The sequence below is a fragment of the Pelmatolapia mariae genome, linkage group LG15 (genome assembly GCF_036321145.2).
Source record: "Pelmatolapia mariae isolate MD_Pm_ZW linkage group LG15, Pm_UMD_F_2, whole genome shotgun sequence".
NCBI classification, from domain to species: Eukaryota; Metazoa; Chordata; class Actinopteri; order Cichliformes; family Cichlidae; genus Pelmatolapia; species Pelmatolapia mariae.
The window spans coordinates 1282313-1300121 of NC_086240.1; the positions used below are offsets into that span (position 1 = coordinate 1282313).

General features: G+C 40.1%; 1 protein-coding gene across 1 annotated transcript; it reads left to right on the forward strand.

Moving 5' to 3' along the window:
- Nucleotides 1-5533: 5533 nt before the first annotated feature.
- tdrd6 (tudor domain containing 6) lies at nt 5534-14758 on the forward strand. Its single transcript, XM_063495935.1, has 7 exons — nt 5534-11129; nt 11381-11460; nt 12456-12510; nt 12937-13016; nt 13205-13259; nt 13952-14010; nt 14720-14758. Exons 1-7 carry the CDS (start codon nt 5534-5536, stop codon nt 14756-14758), a joined length of 5964 nt encoding a protein of 1987 aa, XP_063352005.1.
- Nucleotides 14759-17809: the final 3051 nt, after the last annotated feature.

A 17809-nucleotide genomic window follows, 5' to 3' on the forward strand; every position in this document is an offset into this window, starting at 1 on the left:
AATAAAACTTTATTAATCCCCCTGGTGTGTTCCTCCTTGGTTCCTCCTTGGTTTTCACACAGCTGAATAAACGTCAAACAGAAAACTGATTAAACAGAAGTGTGAGATGGTCGAGAATTTACGCCAGTGTCCTGTTATATTTTAGATAGCAAGGAGCAGACGGCCGAGTTTATTAAACTACACCGAGACAGCGGTGATGCTAATCAGAAGGCTAGACCGTCCAATTTCACAGCCATTTACTTCCGGCCTACCCGACCTTCTGAGGACCCGGCCCACGTAGACCTAAAGCCTAATTTACATCATTAAGCCTTGCTATCAAAAACTGACATAGATGTGAGTGTCAAGTGCTTAAAGTCTTATGTTTTGTGCCATCTTCCGTCAGTATGGAATGTGACCTCATGTGGTTGGTTGAGGCTAATAGAATTACATTAGTTTATGTTAGCTAACTAGTGACCGAATCTCGAAGGAAAATAACGACACTAAGACTAAAAGTCAGTTTAAGTGTTCACTTTTGTGCTGTCACTGACTGCAAAATGGTGTTAAGAAACTGAGAATATACTTTGGCTGTTTGACTAGCTGCACTCAAATGGGAAAATCCATCTGTTACCTAATGTTAGAGTTTGTAAGCACTTTATAAATAATTATAATAGGGCTGTGCGATATGACCAAAATCTCATATCCCGATATAAGACATCTATCGTCCCGATAACGATATAAATCACAAAAATGTAACATTTTCTGTAAATTCTGTGAATCTCGGGCAGCTCGACTTGCGTGAAGTGTTTCCAACTGGGCGTCCTTTACCTGGAGTCGAGTGTTTTAACGATGTATGAAACTATACGTTTTTAGACATAAGTTTTAACGGCCCCCGTTTTCTTTGTATTTATTACACAGCGTGCTGCGGGGAAAAGCCTGTTCTAACGTTTGAGTCTAAGGTTTATTTTTTAGCACCTGACGGTTCTTTTTTGCTTCTCATCCATAAATACTCTGCATACTCTTTCACGTGATTCAGTTTATTTTGAAAAGTCTCAACAGGATCTTGAGCTTTATTGTGAAAGGTTTATGTGGAAAATAAACAAGCGGACACGCAATTGTTTTACCGTCATTGTTGCTAACAACAACGCATAAAAACAGTTGCTTGTCCGTCCGTAGTGTGGTTATAGTAAATATAAGAGAAAGAGAGAACTTTAAGAAATTAATATAGCCACTACAGTGACCATCAAAACAATGAAAAAATATTACCGTAAACAGTTTATTTTGCGACACCACGGAACAAACGTTACTATATATATATGTGTGTGTGTGTGTATGTATGTATGTATGTATGTATATATATATATATATATATATATATATATATATATATATATGGGGTGCAACGATACACAAAATTCACGGTTCGGTTCGATACTTTGGTGTCACGGTTCGATATTTTTTCGATACAAAAAAATGTTCATGCCTTTTTAATTTGTCATTTATTAAAATTATAAATATATATTTTAACTCAAAAGTACAGTTTTTAAATTTAATGTTGCTGAAACAAAGTAATAAATCTGTCTGATCGAGAAATCACTCATCTTTGGAAAAAGAGAGTTTATTACAGAGAAATGGCTCTTTCCAAAATAAAAGCTATACTATAGCTTCTTCTGGGGTATATTCTCAGCAGCATATTAAACATATCAGGTCCCCATAAAGAGAATCATGTGCTAACGGCTGTCTAAATGACTCGGGTAAAGTTTGTAGCATGCGTGCTTGTTGTTTTTGTCTGCTTCCACTTGTCTTCGCACTAGGATGATGTCGGCGTAAATGTGCAGTCATATTCGTTGTGTTCCCACTAGTGCTGTCAGCGTTAATCTCGTTGAAATGACGTTAACGCCACAAAACGGCAAATCTCCGTTAACGAGCTACCGCGGATCGCCCCGTGCGTGGGGCTGGACGGCGTCAACATGTTAACAAGCTAACTGCGCTAACGTACTAGTTCCCACCAATGTAATTGAGCATTGCGTGGCACATCCGACATACTGTTTTACTTTTGTCCATGACGCGCTTACCTTCAGGGTCATACTTCACATGAAGACCAAAATAGTTCCAAACGCCAGCTCTGAATGAGGGTGGGGGAGGTTCAATTTGCCATGCTGCAACGAGCTTAGCTTCTGTCCCGCTAGCTTGCGCTGCGCTCAGTGGATCTGCGCTCGACAGTGCAGCCTAGGCGGATAAGTCGAACGCAGATCCACTGAGCTCTCAACACAGACAGCATCGTCAGAAGAAAAGTTGATAAAATAAATAAAAAATTTAGTATTGTTCGATACATATGCGTACCGAACCGAAAGCACTGTATCGAACGATTCAATATCGATACGAGTATTGTTGCACCCCTAATTAATAAATGAATATATATATATATATATATATATATATATATATATATATATATATATATATATATATTCATTCATTTATTTATTAATTAGGGGTGCAACAATACTCGTATATGAGAATATATATATATATATATATATATATATATATATATATTCATTCATTTATTTATTAATTAGGGGTGCAACAATACTCGTATATGAGAATATATATATATATATATATATATATATATATATATATATTCATTTATTAATTAGGGGTGCAACAATACTCGTATCGATATTGAATCGTTCGATACAGTGCTTTCGGTTCGGTACGCATATGTATCGAACAATACTAAATTTTTTATTTATTTTATCAACTTTTCTTCTGACGTTGCTGTCTGTGTTGAGAGCTCAGTGAATCTGCGTTTGACTACTCAGACTACTGCTGCACTGTCGAGCGCAGATCCACTGAGCACAGCGCAAGCCAACGAGACAGAAGCTAAGCTCGTTGCAACATGGCAACTGCCTCAACGCTACCCGAAATTGAACCTCCCCCACCCTCATTCAGATCTGGCCTTTGGAACTATTTTGGTTTTCATGTGAAGTATGACCCTGATGGACAAAAGTAAAACAGTATGTCGGATGTGCCACGCAATGCTCGGTTACATTGGTGGGAACTAGTGCGTTAGCGCAGTTAGCTCGTTAACATGTTGACGCTGTCCAGCCCCACGCATGGGGCGATCCGCGGTAACTCGTTAACGGAGATTTGGCGCGTTATGGCATTAACGTCATTTTTAACGAGATTAACGCTGACAGCACTAGTGGGAACACAACGAATATGACTGCTTGTATCCGGAATCTCGTTCTTTCGGTCACTACCCACAGCTCGTGACCATAGGGTTGGGGAGAGACGTAGATCGACCGGTAAATGAGAGCTTCGCTGTTACACTCAGCTCTCTCTTCACCACAACAGACTGGTACAGCATCCGCATCACTGCGGCCGCAGCACCAAACCGTCTGTCGATCTCCCACTCCCTTCTTTCGACACTTGCTAACAAGACCCTGAGGTACTTAAACTCCTCCACTTGGGGCAGGAACTTGTCCCTGACCCGGAGTGGGCACTCCACCCTTTTCCGGCTGAGGACCATGGCTTCTGATTAGGAGGTGCTGATTCTCATTCCCACTGCTTCTCACTCTGCTGCAAACCGTTCCAAGGCGAGCTGGAGGCCATCACCCGATGAGGCCAACAGAATGACATCATCTGCAAAAAGCAGAGATGATATTTGACTGACTTATTTTATTTTTGTAGTTGCCAGTAGTTTTCTTGCTTATTTTTAAATATGGTCCAGTTTATTTCTAGAGTCTGTACACTCCAATTTAAAAAAAAAAAAAAAAAAAAAAAAAAAAAAAAGTTATTAATAGTGGTTATTTAATGTGCATGCGTGCCATTCTTTCTGTCTGTAAAGACAACAGCGTGAAAAGATGAGAATCAAATCTGGTGTCAATCAGGTGCCAAGTGGTGTCTTGTTAAAAATCAGTTAAAATTTTTTATTAAGTCCAAGATGATTGACATAAAGCCTCATAAGCTGTAGGAAATCATATTTAGGAAATAACACTGCTGTATAGGGATTGTGAATATCACATTATTGTTTGGATCCAGTTCCTATTTTTCCATTATGTACTCTTACAAAATTTTTGCATAGTCAAACATCTGTCATGCTATCCATATCTTATTATTATTACTATTATTAATTTACTTTTTAACTGCGCTATATACTTTAAAAATAAAGAAAACCAAATGATATATATCTGTTCATTTTTTAGATTGGGTGTTATTGTCATTACGTACATTACTGTCTGTGTTTTTTTTCTGGTTGACATTTTTTTCACAACTTGTTTGTTTTCAGTTTAGTTCAAGTTAACTTGAATGACATTGCTGCCAACGGATTATTGCGGACATTAATTATATAATTTGATTATCATGATGGGTGATGTATGCAACTGGTTGATTACATATTTAAACACTGCTGCTCTTGCTAGTTGCTAACAGTAATACTAGCCAGTTAAACTTTCTTTTAATTAATGTACAAATGCAGTTACTGATGACTTATAAATAAGATGTTACTTTTTCTTGTGCTGAACTAGCTGAGCCTGAATACCCTTCTTTCTTTTTGTGATAGAACAAACAAGGTGAAAAGTAAGCAGCGTGTCTGTGTTAACCAGTAAGAACAGGCAGCTGTGTCTGTGACCATTGAGGACTTTGCTGTTGACAAAGTGATATACTTAAGGACACTGAAAAAGTGGGAACTGGGAATGGCATCTTGATTGCGGTGGAATAATACAGAACTTTCTAGACATTGTGGCGTGACTGTCTGACCCCTGCATACTGAGATTCTGCTCTACTACAGCGGTCCCTAACCCCCGGGCCGCGAGAGTTGAGGGTCGGGTGTGAAACGTATGGTTTTCAGGGTTTTTATCATTAACTCTGTCTTTTCCCATGTTGTAGTTGTGTCTTATTTTGAAAGAAATATTTAAGTGTTACTATAGTGACCAGAGAGCATTAAGGGGCAGAGAGGAGGATGTTACTTTTAATGTTGTTGGTGCCTTTCAGGAGGACGCTGCTAATAAAGTTACACAATTATACAGTGAATTCGCGTTTATTATTATATTTTTCAAAATACCACAGTTTTTGTCTTGGTCGTATAATTTTATTTTGTTTTATTTATCCGCTACACCTTAAAGGCCGGTCCGTGAAAATATTATCGGACATTAAACCGTCCGTGGGGCAAAAAAGGTTGGGGACTGCTGCTCTACTACATAAATTAGGGGTAGGTGATATAACCACGTCGTGGACACAGGTTTGTGAATGCAATAACTAAAGAATGGGGCAATGTAGGATTCTGAAACTCATACCATGTATGCATCTCCTAAAAATATTGGAGAAGTTCAAATCTCAGTGACTTTAATCTCAAGGTCAGAGGTCAAGTTTTCTAAGGATCTTGTGAATGTGATAACTCAAATGAGGCAACGTCAAATTTATACCACTGGTTGTTACATTTAGTGTGTGTGTGCGTGTTCTTGTGTTTTCCAGATAAGATCCAGATCCTCATGCAGTGGTGTTGAGAGGTGACAAATCATGGGTAGCTAGATTTGATGAAACTGCCAAAATGTCGTCAATCTTAGGACTCCCTACACGAGGATCAGATGTAACTGTTCTCATATCCAGGGTCCATGTGCATCCCTATTGTGTACTTGTGGAATTCTGGGGAAAATTTAGCCTGGAGAGGACTGCAGAGTATGAACGTCTAGCCAAAGACATCCAGTCCCCTGGGGACTCTTTGCAAGAACTGGAAGGAAAACCTGGTGACCAGTGCTTGGTTCAGATTGAGAGTATTTGGTATAGGGCTCGCATAGTCTCAAGTAATGGCTCGAAATACACAGTGTTCCTCATTGACAAAGGAACAACATGCCGTGCCATCACAAGTAGGCTTGCATGGGGTAAAAAGGAGCATTTCCAACTGCCTCCTGAAGTGGAGTTTTGTGTGCTAGCTAATGTGCTACCACTGTCACTTGAGAACAAATGGTCCCCAATGGCGCTTGAATTTCTGAAATCTCTTCCTGGGAAGTGTGTGTCAGCACATGTGCAGCAAGTACTAGTCCTGAACAGAACATTCCTCCTGCACATACCTTGCATATCCAAACAAATGTATGAGATGGGATTTGCCAAGAAACTATCCCCAAACATCTTCCAGGACTTTGTCCTAAAGTCAGTGCAGCCCCATAGTGGAGCTGAGGTTTTTCCAGAGATCAAACGGCTGTCCGTGGGACCTGTTGAACAACTGCGCAAGCAAGAGGTGTTCATGTACCCAGAGCTACAGGGAGGAACTGTAGAGACAGTCGTTGTAACAGAAGTGACAAATCCACAGAGGATTTTTTGCCAGTTGAAGGTCTTCTCTCAAGAACTGAAGAAACTGTCAGATCAACTTACACAGAGCTGCGAAGGGAGAATGCCCAATTGCATTATAGGCCCAGATATGATTGGGTTTCCATGTTCTGCAAGAGGAAGTGATGGCAAATGGTACCGCTCTGTTCTACAGCAGGTATTTCCAACCAGTAACATGGTGGAAGTATTGAATGTTGACAGTGGAACCAAAGAGTTTGTTAAAGTGGAGAATGTAAGGTCACTGGCTGCAGAGTTCTTTAGGATGCCAGTTATCACTTACATCTGCTCTCTCCATGGAGTTATTGACAAAGGGGTAGGATGGACAACCCCGCAAATTGACTACCTCAAGTCTCTCCTGCTGTACAAGACGATGATTGCCAAATTTGAGTACCAAAGCATCTCAGAGGGTGTTCACTATGTCACTCTTTATGGGGATGACAATACAAACATGAACATCTTGTTTGGTTCCAAAGAGGGCTGTTTGCTGGACTGTGAAAAAACACTGGAAGATTATGCTATCCGCAACACAGCACACAGGCAACCGCATCCAGCCCACCAAGAAAGAAAGATGCTAACTCCTGGAGAAGTTGTGGAAGAAAAAGGGAAAGCAGTTGCAGAGAGGGTGCCTGCTGAAGTTCTCCTGCTAAACTCCTCACATGTGGCAGTTGTCCAGCATGTAACAAACCCATCAGAGTTTTACATCCAAACGCAAAACTATACAAAGCAGTTGAATGAATTAATGGATACTATCTGCCATCTGTACAAAGATTCTGTGAATAAAGGATCTGTTAGAATTCCAACTGTTGGACTCTACTGTGCAGTCAAAGCAGCAGATGGTGATTTCTACAGAGCAACTGTGACTGAAGTTGGTGAGACACAAGTCGAGGTATTCTTTGTTGATTATGGAAATACAGAAGTGGTCGATAGGAGAAACCTCAGGATACTTCCTGCTGAGTTCAAAAAGCTGCCACGATTGGCACTAAAATGTACTCTGGCTGGTGTCAGACCTAAAGATGGGAGATGGAGTCAGAGTGCCTCTGCCTTTTTCAGAAAAGCAGTAACCGATAAAGAACTAAAAGTACATGTACTGGCCAAATATGATAGTGGCTATGTTGTCCATCTGACAGATCCCAAAGCAGAGGGAGAACAACAAGTCAGTACACTGTTGTGTAGTTCTGGTCTTGCTGAAAAGGCTGACAAACCAGGGCAGTGCAAAGACACAATGAATCCTGCTATTACGCCTCCCACACAATATCCAGTTGCCAGCGCACCATGTGGGAATAGGGACACTGGATTGGCTCTCCAGGTCCAAAACATAATTGGCCTTAGCCAGAAAGAAGGAAGAATGGCTACCTTTAAGGAACACATGTTTCCTATCGGAAGTGTCCTTGATGTCAATGTGTCCTTCATTGAGAGCCCAAGCGACTTTTGGTGCCAGCTAGTTTATAATGCAGGACTCTTGAAATTGCTCATGGATGACATACAGGCACACTATGCAGGCAGTGAGTTTCAGCCAAATGTCGAAACGGCTTGTGTTGCTCGTCACCCTGGTAACGGATTGTGGTACAGGGCCCTTGTGATTCATAAACATGAAACCGCTCATGCGGATGTGTTGTTTGTTGACTATGGCCAGACAGAGACAGTCTCCTTCCAAGACCTGAGACGAATCGGCCCAGAATTTCTTACTCTGCATGGTCAGGCTTTTCGATGCAGTCTGTTGAATCCCATTGACCCTACATCTGCTGTAACTGAGTGGAGCGAAGAGGCAGTCGAAAGGTTTAAAAACTTTGTGGACTCGGCTGCTTCCAACTTTGTGATTCTGAAATGCACCATATATGCTGTCATGTGCAGTGAGCAGAAGATTGTTTTCAACATTGTGGATCTAGAAACTCCATTTGAGAGTATTTGCACTAGTATGGTAAATGTCATGAAAAGTACACCTCCCAAAAAAGCTACGGGACCATCTTTTCGTCTGGATACATACTACTACTCAACACACAATGTCAAAACTGGGATGGAGGAAGAGGTCACAGTGACATGTGTGAACAATGTCAATCAGTTCTACTGCCAGCTTGAAAAGAATGCTGATGTGATAAATGACCTCAAGATGAAAGTGAGCAGTTTTTGTCGTCTGCTTGAGAAAGTGAAGCTTCCAGCAGTCTATGGAACTCTGTGCTTTGCAAGGTATACTGATGGGCAGTGGTACAGAGGGCAGATCAAGGCCACAAAGCCAGCACTCCTGGTTCACTTTGTGGATTATGGGGACACTATTGAAGTAGATAAATCTGACTTGCTCCCAGTTCCCAGAGAGGCAAACGACATCATGTCTGTGCCTGTGCAAGCAGTGGTGTGTGGTCTTTCTGATGTCCCTGCTAATGTTTCCAGTGAGGTGAACAGCTGGTTTGAGACAACTGCAACAGAATGCAAATTCCGAGCACTAGTAGTGGCCAGAGAACCTGATGGGAAAGTGCTAGTTGAGCTCTATCTTGGAAACACTCAGATCAATTCAAAGCTCAAGAAAAAGTTTCAGATTGAGATGCACACAGAAAGCCAGGTTGTTTGCCATGGTCGGAGAGCTTTTGAGGCTTCACCGAGTTATTCACAAAAGACGACAAAACGGACCACAAAAATGGAAGATGACACACAATTCCTGAAGAAAAACAGTTTCTCTGCTTCAAAACCTCCTTTTACTTTAAGGGATGACAGGAAATCTAATGAAATGAACCTTTGGAACAAAACAACAAAGTCAGTTCATGAAAATGGTCAAAGGATCAAGAGTCCACGACTAGAGTTGTACACACCTCCACAGCAAAGGCAGTCATCTGCTGGTGGCAATGTCAGATCTTCAGCTCTTCCGACAGATGCCAAGAAACTCAAGTCAACAGTAAATGGCACAGAATCCCAAAAGGAAAGTAATGCTGAAAAGCTTCCTAAACTTTCAGACTTGCCCTCAAATTCTATCACACCTGGTGTGGTAGCAGATGTCTACGTGTCACATTGCAACAGCCCATTAAGTTTCTATGTGCAGTGTGTAAGGGATGAGGATCATATATGTTCCCTGGTAGAAAAGCTCAATGACCCCAATTCAACTCCAGAAACCAACAGGCTCAAACATGTGCTACCAGATGACCTTGTTCAAGCACAGTTCGCAGATGATTCCTCATGGTACCGAGCAGTTGTAAGAGAACTCCATGGTGATGCAATGGCTCTTATTGAGTTTGTTGATTTTGGCAATACAGCCATGACTCCACTTTCCAAGATGGGCAGACTCCATGAGAATTTCTTGCAGCTGCCAATGTACAGCACACACTGTATGCTGAGTGATGCTGCTGGTCTTGGGGAAGAGATTGTAGTTGATCCAGATGTGGTGTCGGCTTTCAAAGAAAGGATTTCTAGCAGTGGAGAAAAAGTGTTCAAGTGCCAGTTTGTCAGGAAGATTGGGTCTGTGTGGGAAGTTAACCTTGAAGACAATGGTGTGAAGGTTACGTATAAAGTGCCTACTATAGATCCTGAAATCACCTCAGAGAAACTTGAGCAAGTAGAGGAAAGGAAGGAGCCATCCCAGGTATCTGATATCAGAGAAGTGCCAGAGAGATCAGTGCTGAGCCACTGCTCCCCACATAACTTTCTGGAAGACCTGTTTGAGGGGCAGAAATTGGAAGCCTATGTCACAGTCATAAATGATGATCAGACTTTCTGGTGTCAGTCTGCTAGTTCAGAAGAACATGATGAGATCTTATTAGGTCTCTCAGAAGTTGAGAATTCAGCAGGTCAGAACCATATTGATCCAGATGCTCTCGTTCCTGGAAGTCTATGTATTGCTCGCTTTTTAGACGATGAGTTTTGGTATCGTGCAGAGGTCATTGACAAAAATGAGGGTGAGCTCTCTGTTTTCTTTATGGACTATGGAAACAAGACTAGAGTCAGCATAACAGATGTGAGAGAAATGCCACCTTGCTTGTTGAAGATTCCACCACAGGCATTTTTGTGCGAGCTTGAAGGCTTTGATGCTTTGTGTGGATATTGGGAAAGCGGAGCAAAGGTTGAATTGTCTGCACTTATAGATGTCAAACTGTTGCAGTTGACTGTCACAAAACTAGCAAGAGCTACAGGAACAATCTCTGTGCAGGTGGAATGCGAAGGTCAGGTGATAAACGAGTTGATGAAAACCTGGTGGAAGAGCTTCATAACCGAAAGTAAAGCCAAAGTAGATGAACTGCCTGATTCAGATGAAGCATCAGTGCAGAATGACTCATCTGTAAATGAGTCTGTGGTACCTGAAGATCAAGTAGAGAATCCCAAAACCCAAGAAGCAGACAAATCTCATATCCACTTTGAGAAAGACAACAGTGACGAGCTCAGCACTGATCAGTTTGAGCCTTGCACAGAAGATGAGGTACAAAAATTAAGTACTCCAAAGTCCTCTAAAGATTCAGTTCATCTTGAGTTTTTTGGGATCCAAGAAGAAAGTGTTTCCACAGAGGAGATAGAAGTCCAAGCCTCTGCAATATTGATCAAGGACAGTTTTCCTGGTGATAGTGGTATAGATGAAAGTATATTGTCGCCACTTGATAACCAAGATGACAAAGACCAAAATGTTTTGACTATGAACTTCAACATGGAGGACACTAACAAAGAACCTGAAGAGGAGCAAGCCTTGGTAATGGACCCTCTTGGGCCCAACGTCTCAAGTTCTCCAGTGGATGAGAACCTTTTAGAGACAACAGATGACCTAGAGAGAACTGCAAAAACTGACAAGGAATCTCTACTTGACGAGATGAACGCAGTTTCCTACAACTCTGACATCATGAATGTTTCTGGTAAGAAAAAGCTTAATTTCTCTTTTTAAAAATGTTTTTCTCCTTGTTAGTACACAATGTGGTTGAGTTCATACTTGGCAAATCTGCTCAAATCATAATGAATGCCATGTCATTCTGGAAAAATACCTGTGTAATAACATTACATTTGCTTGCTGGAATCTGATGGACTCAGAGTTGAGTCTCACATGTTGTCAGTTATTATGCAAGTTAATGATTTCATATGTATTGCATTTTCCTTTGTCTATTTCCAGATCCAGCCAAAAACCAAGATGGAATAACAGCTTCTGTAGGAAGTGGCACTTCCCTGAACCGTAGGACAACTGTGAAATTGGTAGATTTAAACTTCATTATGTCGAAATAAACTGATGATCTTTTTAAAAGCCTTAAAAGTAGGACTGTGCGATATGATGAAATATATCGGATGATAAAATTAAAACATCTATCGTTTCATATTATACACTATCGTTTGTTTCATGGTGTCGCAAAATAAACCGTTTACGGCAATATTTTTTCATCGTTTGGATGGCCACCATGCAGGTACAGAGAATACCAGCATGGCCGTTGATGATGAGGCAGAACCAGTTAGCTCCAAACAGAAGGACCAGTCAAAACAAATCGAGGACCTTATTTCTAAACGAGGGTCTACCTCTGTAGCATGGACATGGTTTGGTTAGGAAAAGTCTGACACAGACCAGAAAACTGTACGATGCAAATTATGCTGCAAACCGGTCCCCACTTCAGACTCAAACACGACAAACCTCTTCTACCACCTATGCACGAATCACGTGAAAGAGTACGGAGAGAGTTTATGGACGAGAAGCAAAAAAGAGCCACCAGGTGCTCAAAATACACCTCAAACGTTAGAACAGGCTTTTCCCCGCACCACGCCATGTAATAAATACTCACAAAGAAAATGGCATCCGTTACAACTTGTAACTAAAAATTTATAGTTTCATGCATGAAAACACTTCACACAAGTCGAGTTGCCCAAGATTCCCGGAATTTACAGAAAATGCACTATATTGTGATATATATCATTATCGGGATGAGAAATGTCATATCAGGATATGAGATTTTGGTCATATCGCACAGCCCTACTTTAAAGCGTCATTCTCTAATTAAAAATTGTTGATCACATACGTACATATTGGTATCTTCCATTTTCTCAAGGTTCCGCGGAGCACTGTTAGTCTCATGGAAAGTACTGATCTAGGAATTGAAGTCTCAAAACAGGTACAAGAAATGACAGCACAAGAGATTTGCTTGGATTAAACTATTAGAACATTGACAAGGACATCATTTTGTTTACTTTGTTCTTTACTTCAGATTCCAACTGAATTAGTGCTGCCCTCCCTTGTGCCTCCTGAGGAGCAGTTGTGCAGTGAGTGCTTCCTATTTTGTCATCCAACTCTCGATATGGTGGTTTTGGTTTTCATTTTGAAAGGCTTAAAGTGAAAGGGAATGAAAAAACAACGGGGTTACTTTCTGTAGTTTGGCCAGCTGACTGCCACAGTTACAGCGTTGATTTAGTTTAAGTCATAGTCTTTTGAAACATTAAGTTTTAGACATAATTTAAGGATCTAAATGCTTTTAGTTTTAGTCTAGTTTTATTTGACTACTTTTCATAAGACTATAGAAGACTAAATCTGAAATTGATTCAGTTTATTATAAGGTGTGAAAGTTTGTCATGGTTTTACTGATGAGGGAAAACACAACTGATGATGTTTCAAAAGATCACAAGTACTCATATTGAGAAATGTCTCAGGCTGATGATATGGGGTATAAATGGGTGCAATTGTCCACAAAGGTGCTTCCAAAGAACCGGAAAGTGAGGCCGGAGATGGGATGAGTCAGCAAGAGGTTCCATGTGCTGCCACACAACCTGAGGTATGCTGGGGACGAGGATATACCGTAATATTGGTATAGATGTTAAGCAGTTCTGCTTTTGTCATGATTAATAAATGTCAGATTGATTATTTACTGTTTAGGTGACTATGGGTAAAATGCTCTTACTACACTGATATAGTCCCATCTGGAACTCTCAGGTGAGTAAAGATTAATCTGCTCTATTTCAGAGTGACTCGGTGAGCGATGAGGAGTCCTTGGTTCATCTCAACATTACAAATTCAGGTTTGATGAGATTTTGCCAGATTTGATATTTACATGTTTAGTTCAAATGCAAGGCTGCAAGCATGAACCTCACATGAAAATAACAGTACACCATATTGCCAAAAGTATTCACTCACCCATCCAAATCAGTGAATTTCAGTGTTCCAATCACTTCTATGGTTACTGCTACTGCAAATATTTGTAAAGGAATGGGTCACTCTCAGGAGCTCGGTGAATTCCAGTGTGTTACTGTGTTAGGATGCCACCTGTGGAACAAGTTCAGTTGTGAAATTTCCTCGCTACTAAGTATTAATACGAAGCAGAAGTGATTGGAAATGACAGCAGCTCAGTGGAAGGTCACATAAAATCCCATAGCAGGGCCAGCAGATGCTGAGGTGCAGAGGTCCTTGGATGCAGTGGTGTAAAGCATGCTGCCACTAGACTCTAGAACATAAACACACTTCTAGACCTTGTGGTAGAAGAGATGGAAGAGCTGTTTTAGCTGCAAGCAAAGGGTAGCCGGACATTATATTAAATCCTTTGGATTAAGATTGGAATGCATCTTAAGTTCATATGTTGGTGAAGGGACATGAGTGAATACTTTTTGGCAATATAATATAGATATGGCAATGATGTGGTTATTTTTTTTTTAAGCAAGTAAGCTATCATTCCCCATTTAAAACTTTTTCCGGCTTGTCTGTGTTTGGATCTAGCAGACACTGACGAAGCTGCCAGTGAGCCCCTCACGTACACTGTGTCCTTGCTGGAGAAGGTAACTAGATAGTGGAGTGTGTCTGTATGTGCGCTGTCTTCTGACTGCCAATAACTGCCTTTTAAGTGGTGATGCATTGTCCCACCAGGGACATGTAACTGCTCATGTATTTAAAAAATAAAATAAAAAATGATATTGTGGTTACAGTGCACAGAATACATTGACCAACTATTGGGATATATTGCTCAGTAAATATTGAAAAACACATTGAAGTGATGTCTTCAGATCGGCTTTTTAAATTGTATTTATTTTTTTGCCATGTGCAGTTTTTATATTCATTGTGTAGTCTCTAATTTGAAAAATCCCAAGTGTAAAACATAATTTCAACATTGTTCTGAATTTCTATTTTAAAAATATGTTAAAAAGCGCAGATTTTGATTTGGGATTTGCTACAGAAAACAAGCAGAGGTTACAAAATATACTCACATGCAGAAATGGATTTGAAGCTACAGAATTGTAAAATTAGACTACAACTATTTTAATCACCAAGATTACTTTTTGTTATTTTGTTTTTTAGGGTGATGAGATTGAAGAAGTGGCCTGTTGTACTGAAGAGGCTTGCGTAACAGATGTCTGCACAGGTATCAGACTTCAGATCAGGGAGTGTACAGTTCACTGCTTCTGAGTAATATTCAGTTTCTCTGTGAAGTCCTCTTTTTAGATATGCATGCAGTTTTGTTTTTTTGTTTTGTTTTGTTTTTTACTGCAGAGCCAAAAAAGCCGAGTGGTGATGGTGAAGATTGTCTGAGCTGTGTGACAGCAGAGGAAACGGTAATTTGTTTCTGTTGGTTTTCAGAGTAACTAAACAATGTCTTGCAGCTGTATAGCTCATACGTGATTAGGCTTTTCACAGGTAAATTTATCTGACACGTACTGACACATACCCTGTAGAACACTTTATTTCTCATCTCTGTATTTCCTGACAGTAAAGTAGTACAACTTCTTCTTTTCTAGGTCCAGAATGGATCACTTGGTGAGTCATTTTTAATACTGAGTTACACAACACGTGACACTGCAAACTTCTTATTACAATATTAATATAAACAAATATGAGGATACATTTTAACCAGCAGCCTATAATAACAGTGCATGCAACAAGTGCATGATTGCAGTCTCTGACAGCTGGACAGATGCATGGGTCTACTGGCAGCAGAGGTCATATTTTACAAACAAAGAACAAACTATAATATTGGAACACTATAAGGACCACATAATGGAGGTTGCTATTAAAAACAGGTGTACCATAAAGAGAGATATTAGATAACAATTTTAAGGAGTTGTACCAATATAATTATTTGTTCTTGGAGCAGACAGCCAAAATTTCTTTCAGCCAGCATGAAGAAAAATACAATAAAATGATGAGTTAAAGAGAGAGACTGGAACACATCGGCTGTGGTAGGAGGTGTTTTTGTCCTTGTTGAGCTCTCATTTAAATGTAATCTGCTGTGCAGCGGGTTATGTCTGCACGAGTTATTGATTAGTGGCTTGATGAGAGAATGCCCACACTTTGTTCTCTTTGTTGCCAAAACTCTGTTTATTATAGAATGAAATTAAACATGAGGTGAAGATGTGGCGTTGATATGAAGTGTTATTACTTTAACAGACACTCCTTCAGGGAACACAGTGGAAGGTGGTGATGTTGCCCTAGAGGATCGAGGACCGTGGACTGCTACTCCTAGCGGGGTATGAACGTCAGAGGGGTATAGTACAAACCAAGTTTAACACAGCCAGGCTTTGGTCGCATTAGCTGGTTCGACAAAACCAAAAACCCAGGTTGGTGATAACGGGTGTGGTTATCAGCTTTCTTTGTTAAGCCAGGCAGAGCCAGAGTGCTGCCTCCTCCAATAAGAGACGTTCTCAGATGATGATGAGGAAATGGTGATCAAGGTTTTTTAAGTTCAACACTGTTTCAAATAAGAGAAAAGATTAAATGTTGCAGAAAATCATGAATCTGGTGATTTGGTGCACAGAGCGGTAACAAACATTTTAATTCCAGTTCATTATTTTATGTCCAGGTGCGAGCTCAGTGCTGTGTTTATATGGAAGGTGACGACTGCTCCGAAACGTTAAACTGGATTTATTTACACTATAAATAATACCGTCTCGGCCTAAGAAAGGACACATGGAAGTATTAAGTTTGTTAGCAGATTAATTTTTTTAACCTTCATTTTGGGGGGGGGGGACCCCTTAATGAGATTATCCTGGTGAGCAAAGAGCAGGACGATCACAATTTGCATAAATTTAGTTGCGCACACACATCAAAATTGCAGACCAGTTTAGTAGAGGCAATAATAAATGAAAATAAAACAGAAACCAATACAATTTGTAAACTTTGGTGTCAATTAAAAAAAATAAAGAAAGAAAAACAGTAAAAGTGCTTGTCTGCTATCAGGAATAAGGTAATAATATTCAGGCACAACGTGCAGCTTGAAACAACTGCATCCAGATCATTTAAAATTGCCCTAAATTCATTAAATGAGACCAGGTCCTTAAGGCTTAACGACTTGCACATATAAAATGTACTTGGCCAGGAAAGAAACTTCTTATCACTTGAAACGAAACTAAAAGAATCAGTGAAAATGTAGCAGATGTTAAACTGAACACGAGCTGCTTATGTTTGTTGGAGCGGGCTTTAAAGTGATGAGTGTGATCTTTTTGTTTCAGGACGACTCGATAACCGAAGATGAGACGTTGTGTCTTCGTGAGGATACACTTTCTGGTGTGTCATCTTGGCTTTTTAAATATCAGATCTGATTACATAACACGCATAGGGCTACATTTCCTGTATATTTTCTGTTGCAGCTTTACAATCTGATGCTGAGCCACAGACCTCCACAGCTATTAAATCTTCAGATTTGGTAATGCATATTTTTCCAATTTGAGGTTTAAATGTAACATTGTATCTCTGAAGAGACTATACACACTGTTTGTATTCCTGTGCAGAATAGCCTTGTTGAAGAGGTGACCTGTCTTGTTGGAGAGATCTGTTTGACAGACGTCTGTAGAGGTACTGTTTAAATTAAAGAACTCATTTACAGCTTTGTTTTTTAATTCTGGGCTACTACAGTAGCTTGGTGTGATTCACAGTTCAGCTAAAGGTTGTGTGTCCTGCACTGAGCCAAGCCACTGTAGCTACTACAGCTGCTCATTTCAAACAGAAGGTTTCATCAGCAGGTGGGTGGACCCTCTGTACCCACAGCAAGGGCTGTGTGTCTGAGGTGACCACAGCATGGATACCCCCTCTCAATAACATTGTATGGAGCCAAGAAGAGAAAATACAGTCTGACACAGAGCATTGAGAGGAGTCTGACGCTTTAGCTGTACATACACTGACCTCATTCATTTAAACTAGGACCATGCTTGTTGTAAGCCTTCATTTGCAGTGTGTATGCATTTTAGTCATTTAGAAATGAAAAGTATTTTTATTATTTAATTTCACAAACATAAATGTGCATCAAGAAACACTCTTCATTATATACTCATGTATTCTTGTTTTTCAGATCTAAAAGAGGAAGCTGAAATGTTGACGGAGGAGTGTGAGCTGCAGGAGTGTCCACCTTCCCAACAAAATGAGGTAAGAAAGGTAAAAATGAATGAATTCAGTTTAAAGTCTAAATCTAAATATGGAGGCTTGATATTTTATGTTTTAGGACTGCCCCTAAAAGACATCTGTCATAAATATCACATGGTTGATGATTCACTGACCTTAGGCCATGGATGTTCCTGGAAAGTTGTTTTTTTGGTTTGTGTTTGTTTTGTTTTTTTGCAGTTTATGATGCTTTTAATATAGCAGTGTAAT

Excerpts from the sequence above, each read along its gene's own strand:
- tdrd6 (XM_063495935.1), top strand. The coding sequence starts at position 5,534 with ATGTCGTCAATCTTAGGACTCCCTACACGAGGATCAGATGTAACTGTT. Across the intron at positions 11,130-11,380 it reads TGACATCATGAATGTTTCTG|ATCCAGCCAAAAACCAAGAT; the intron begins GTAAGAAAAAGC and ends GTCTATTTCCAG. Across the intron at positions 14,011-14,719 it reads CTGTGTCCTTGCTGGAGAAG|AGCCAAAAAAGCCGAGTGGT; the intron begins GTAACTAGATAG and ends TTTTTACTGCAG.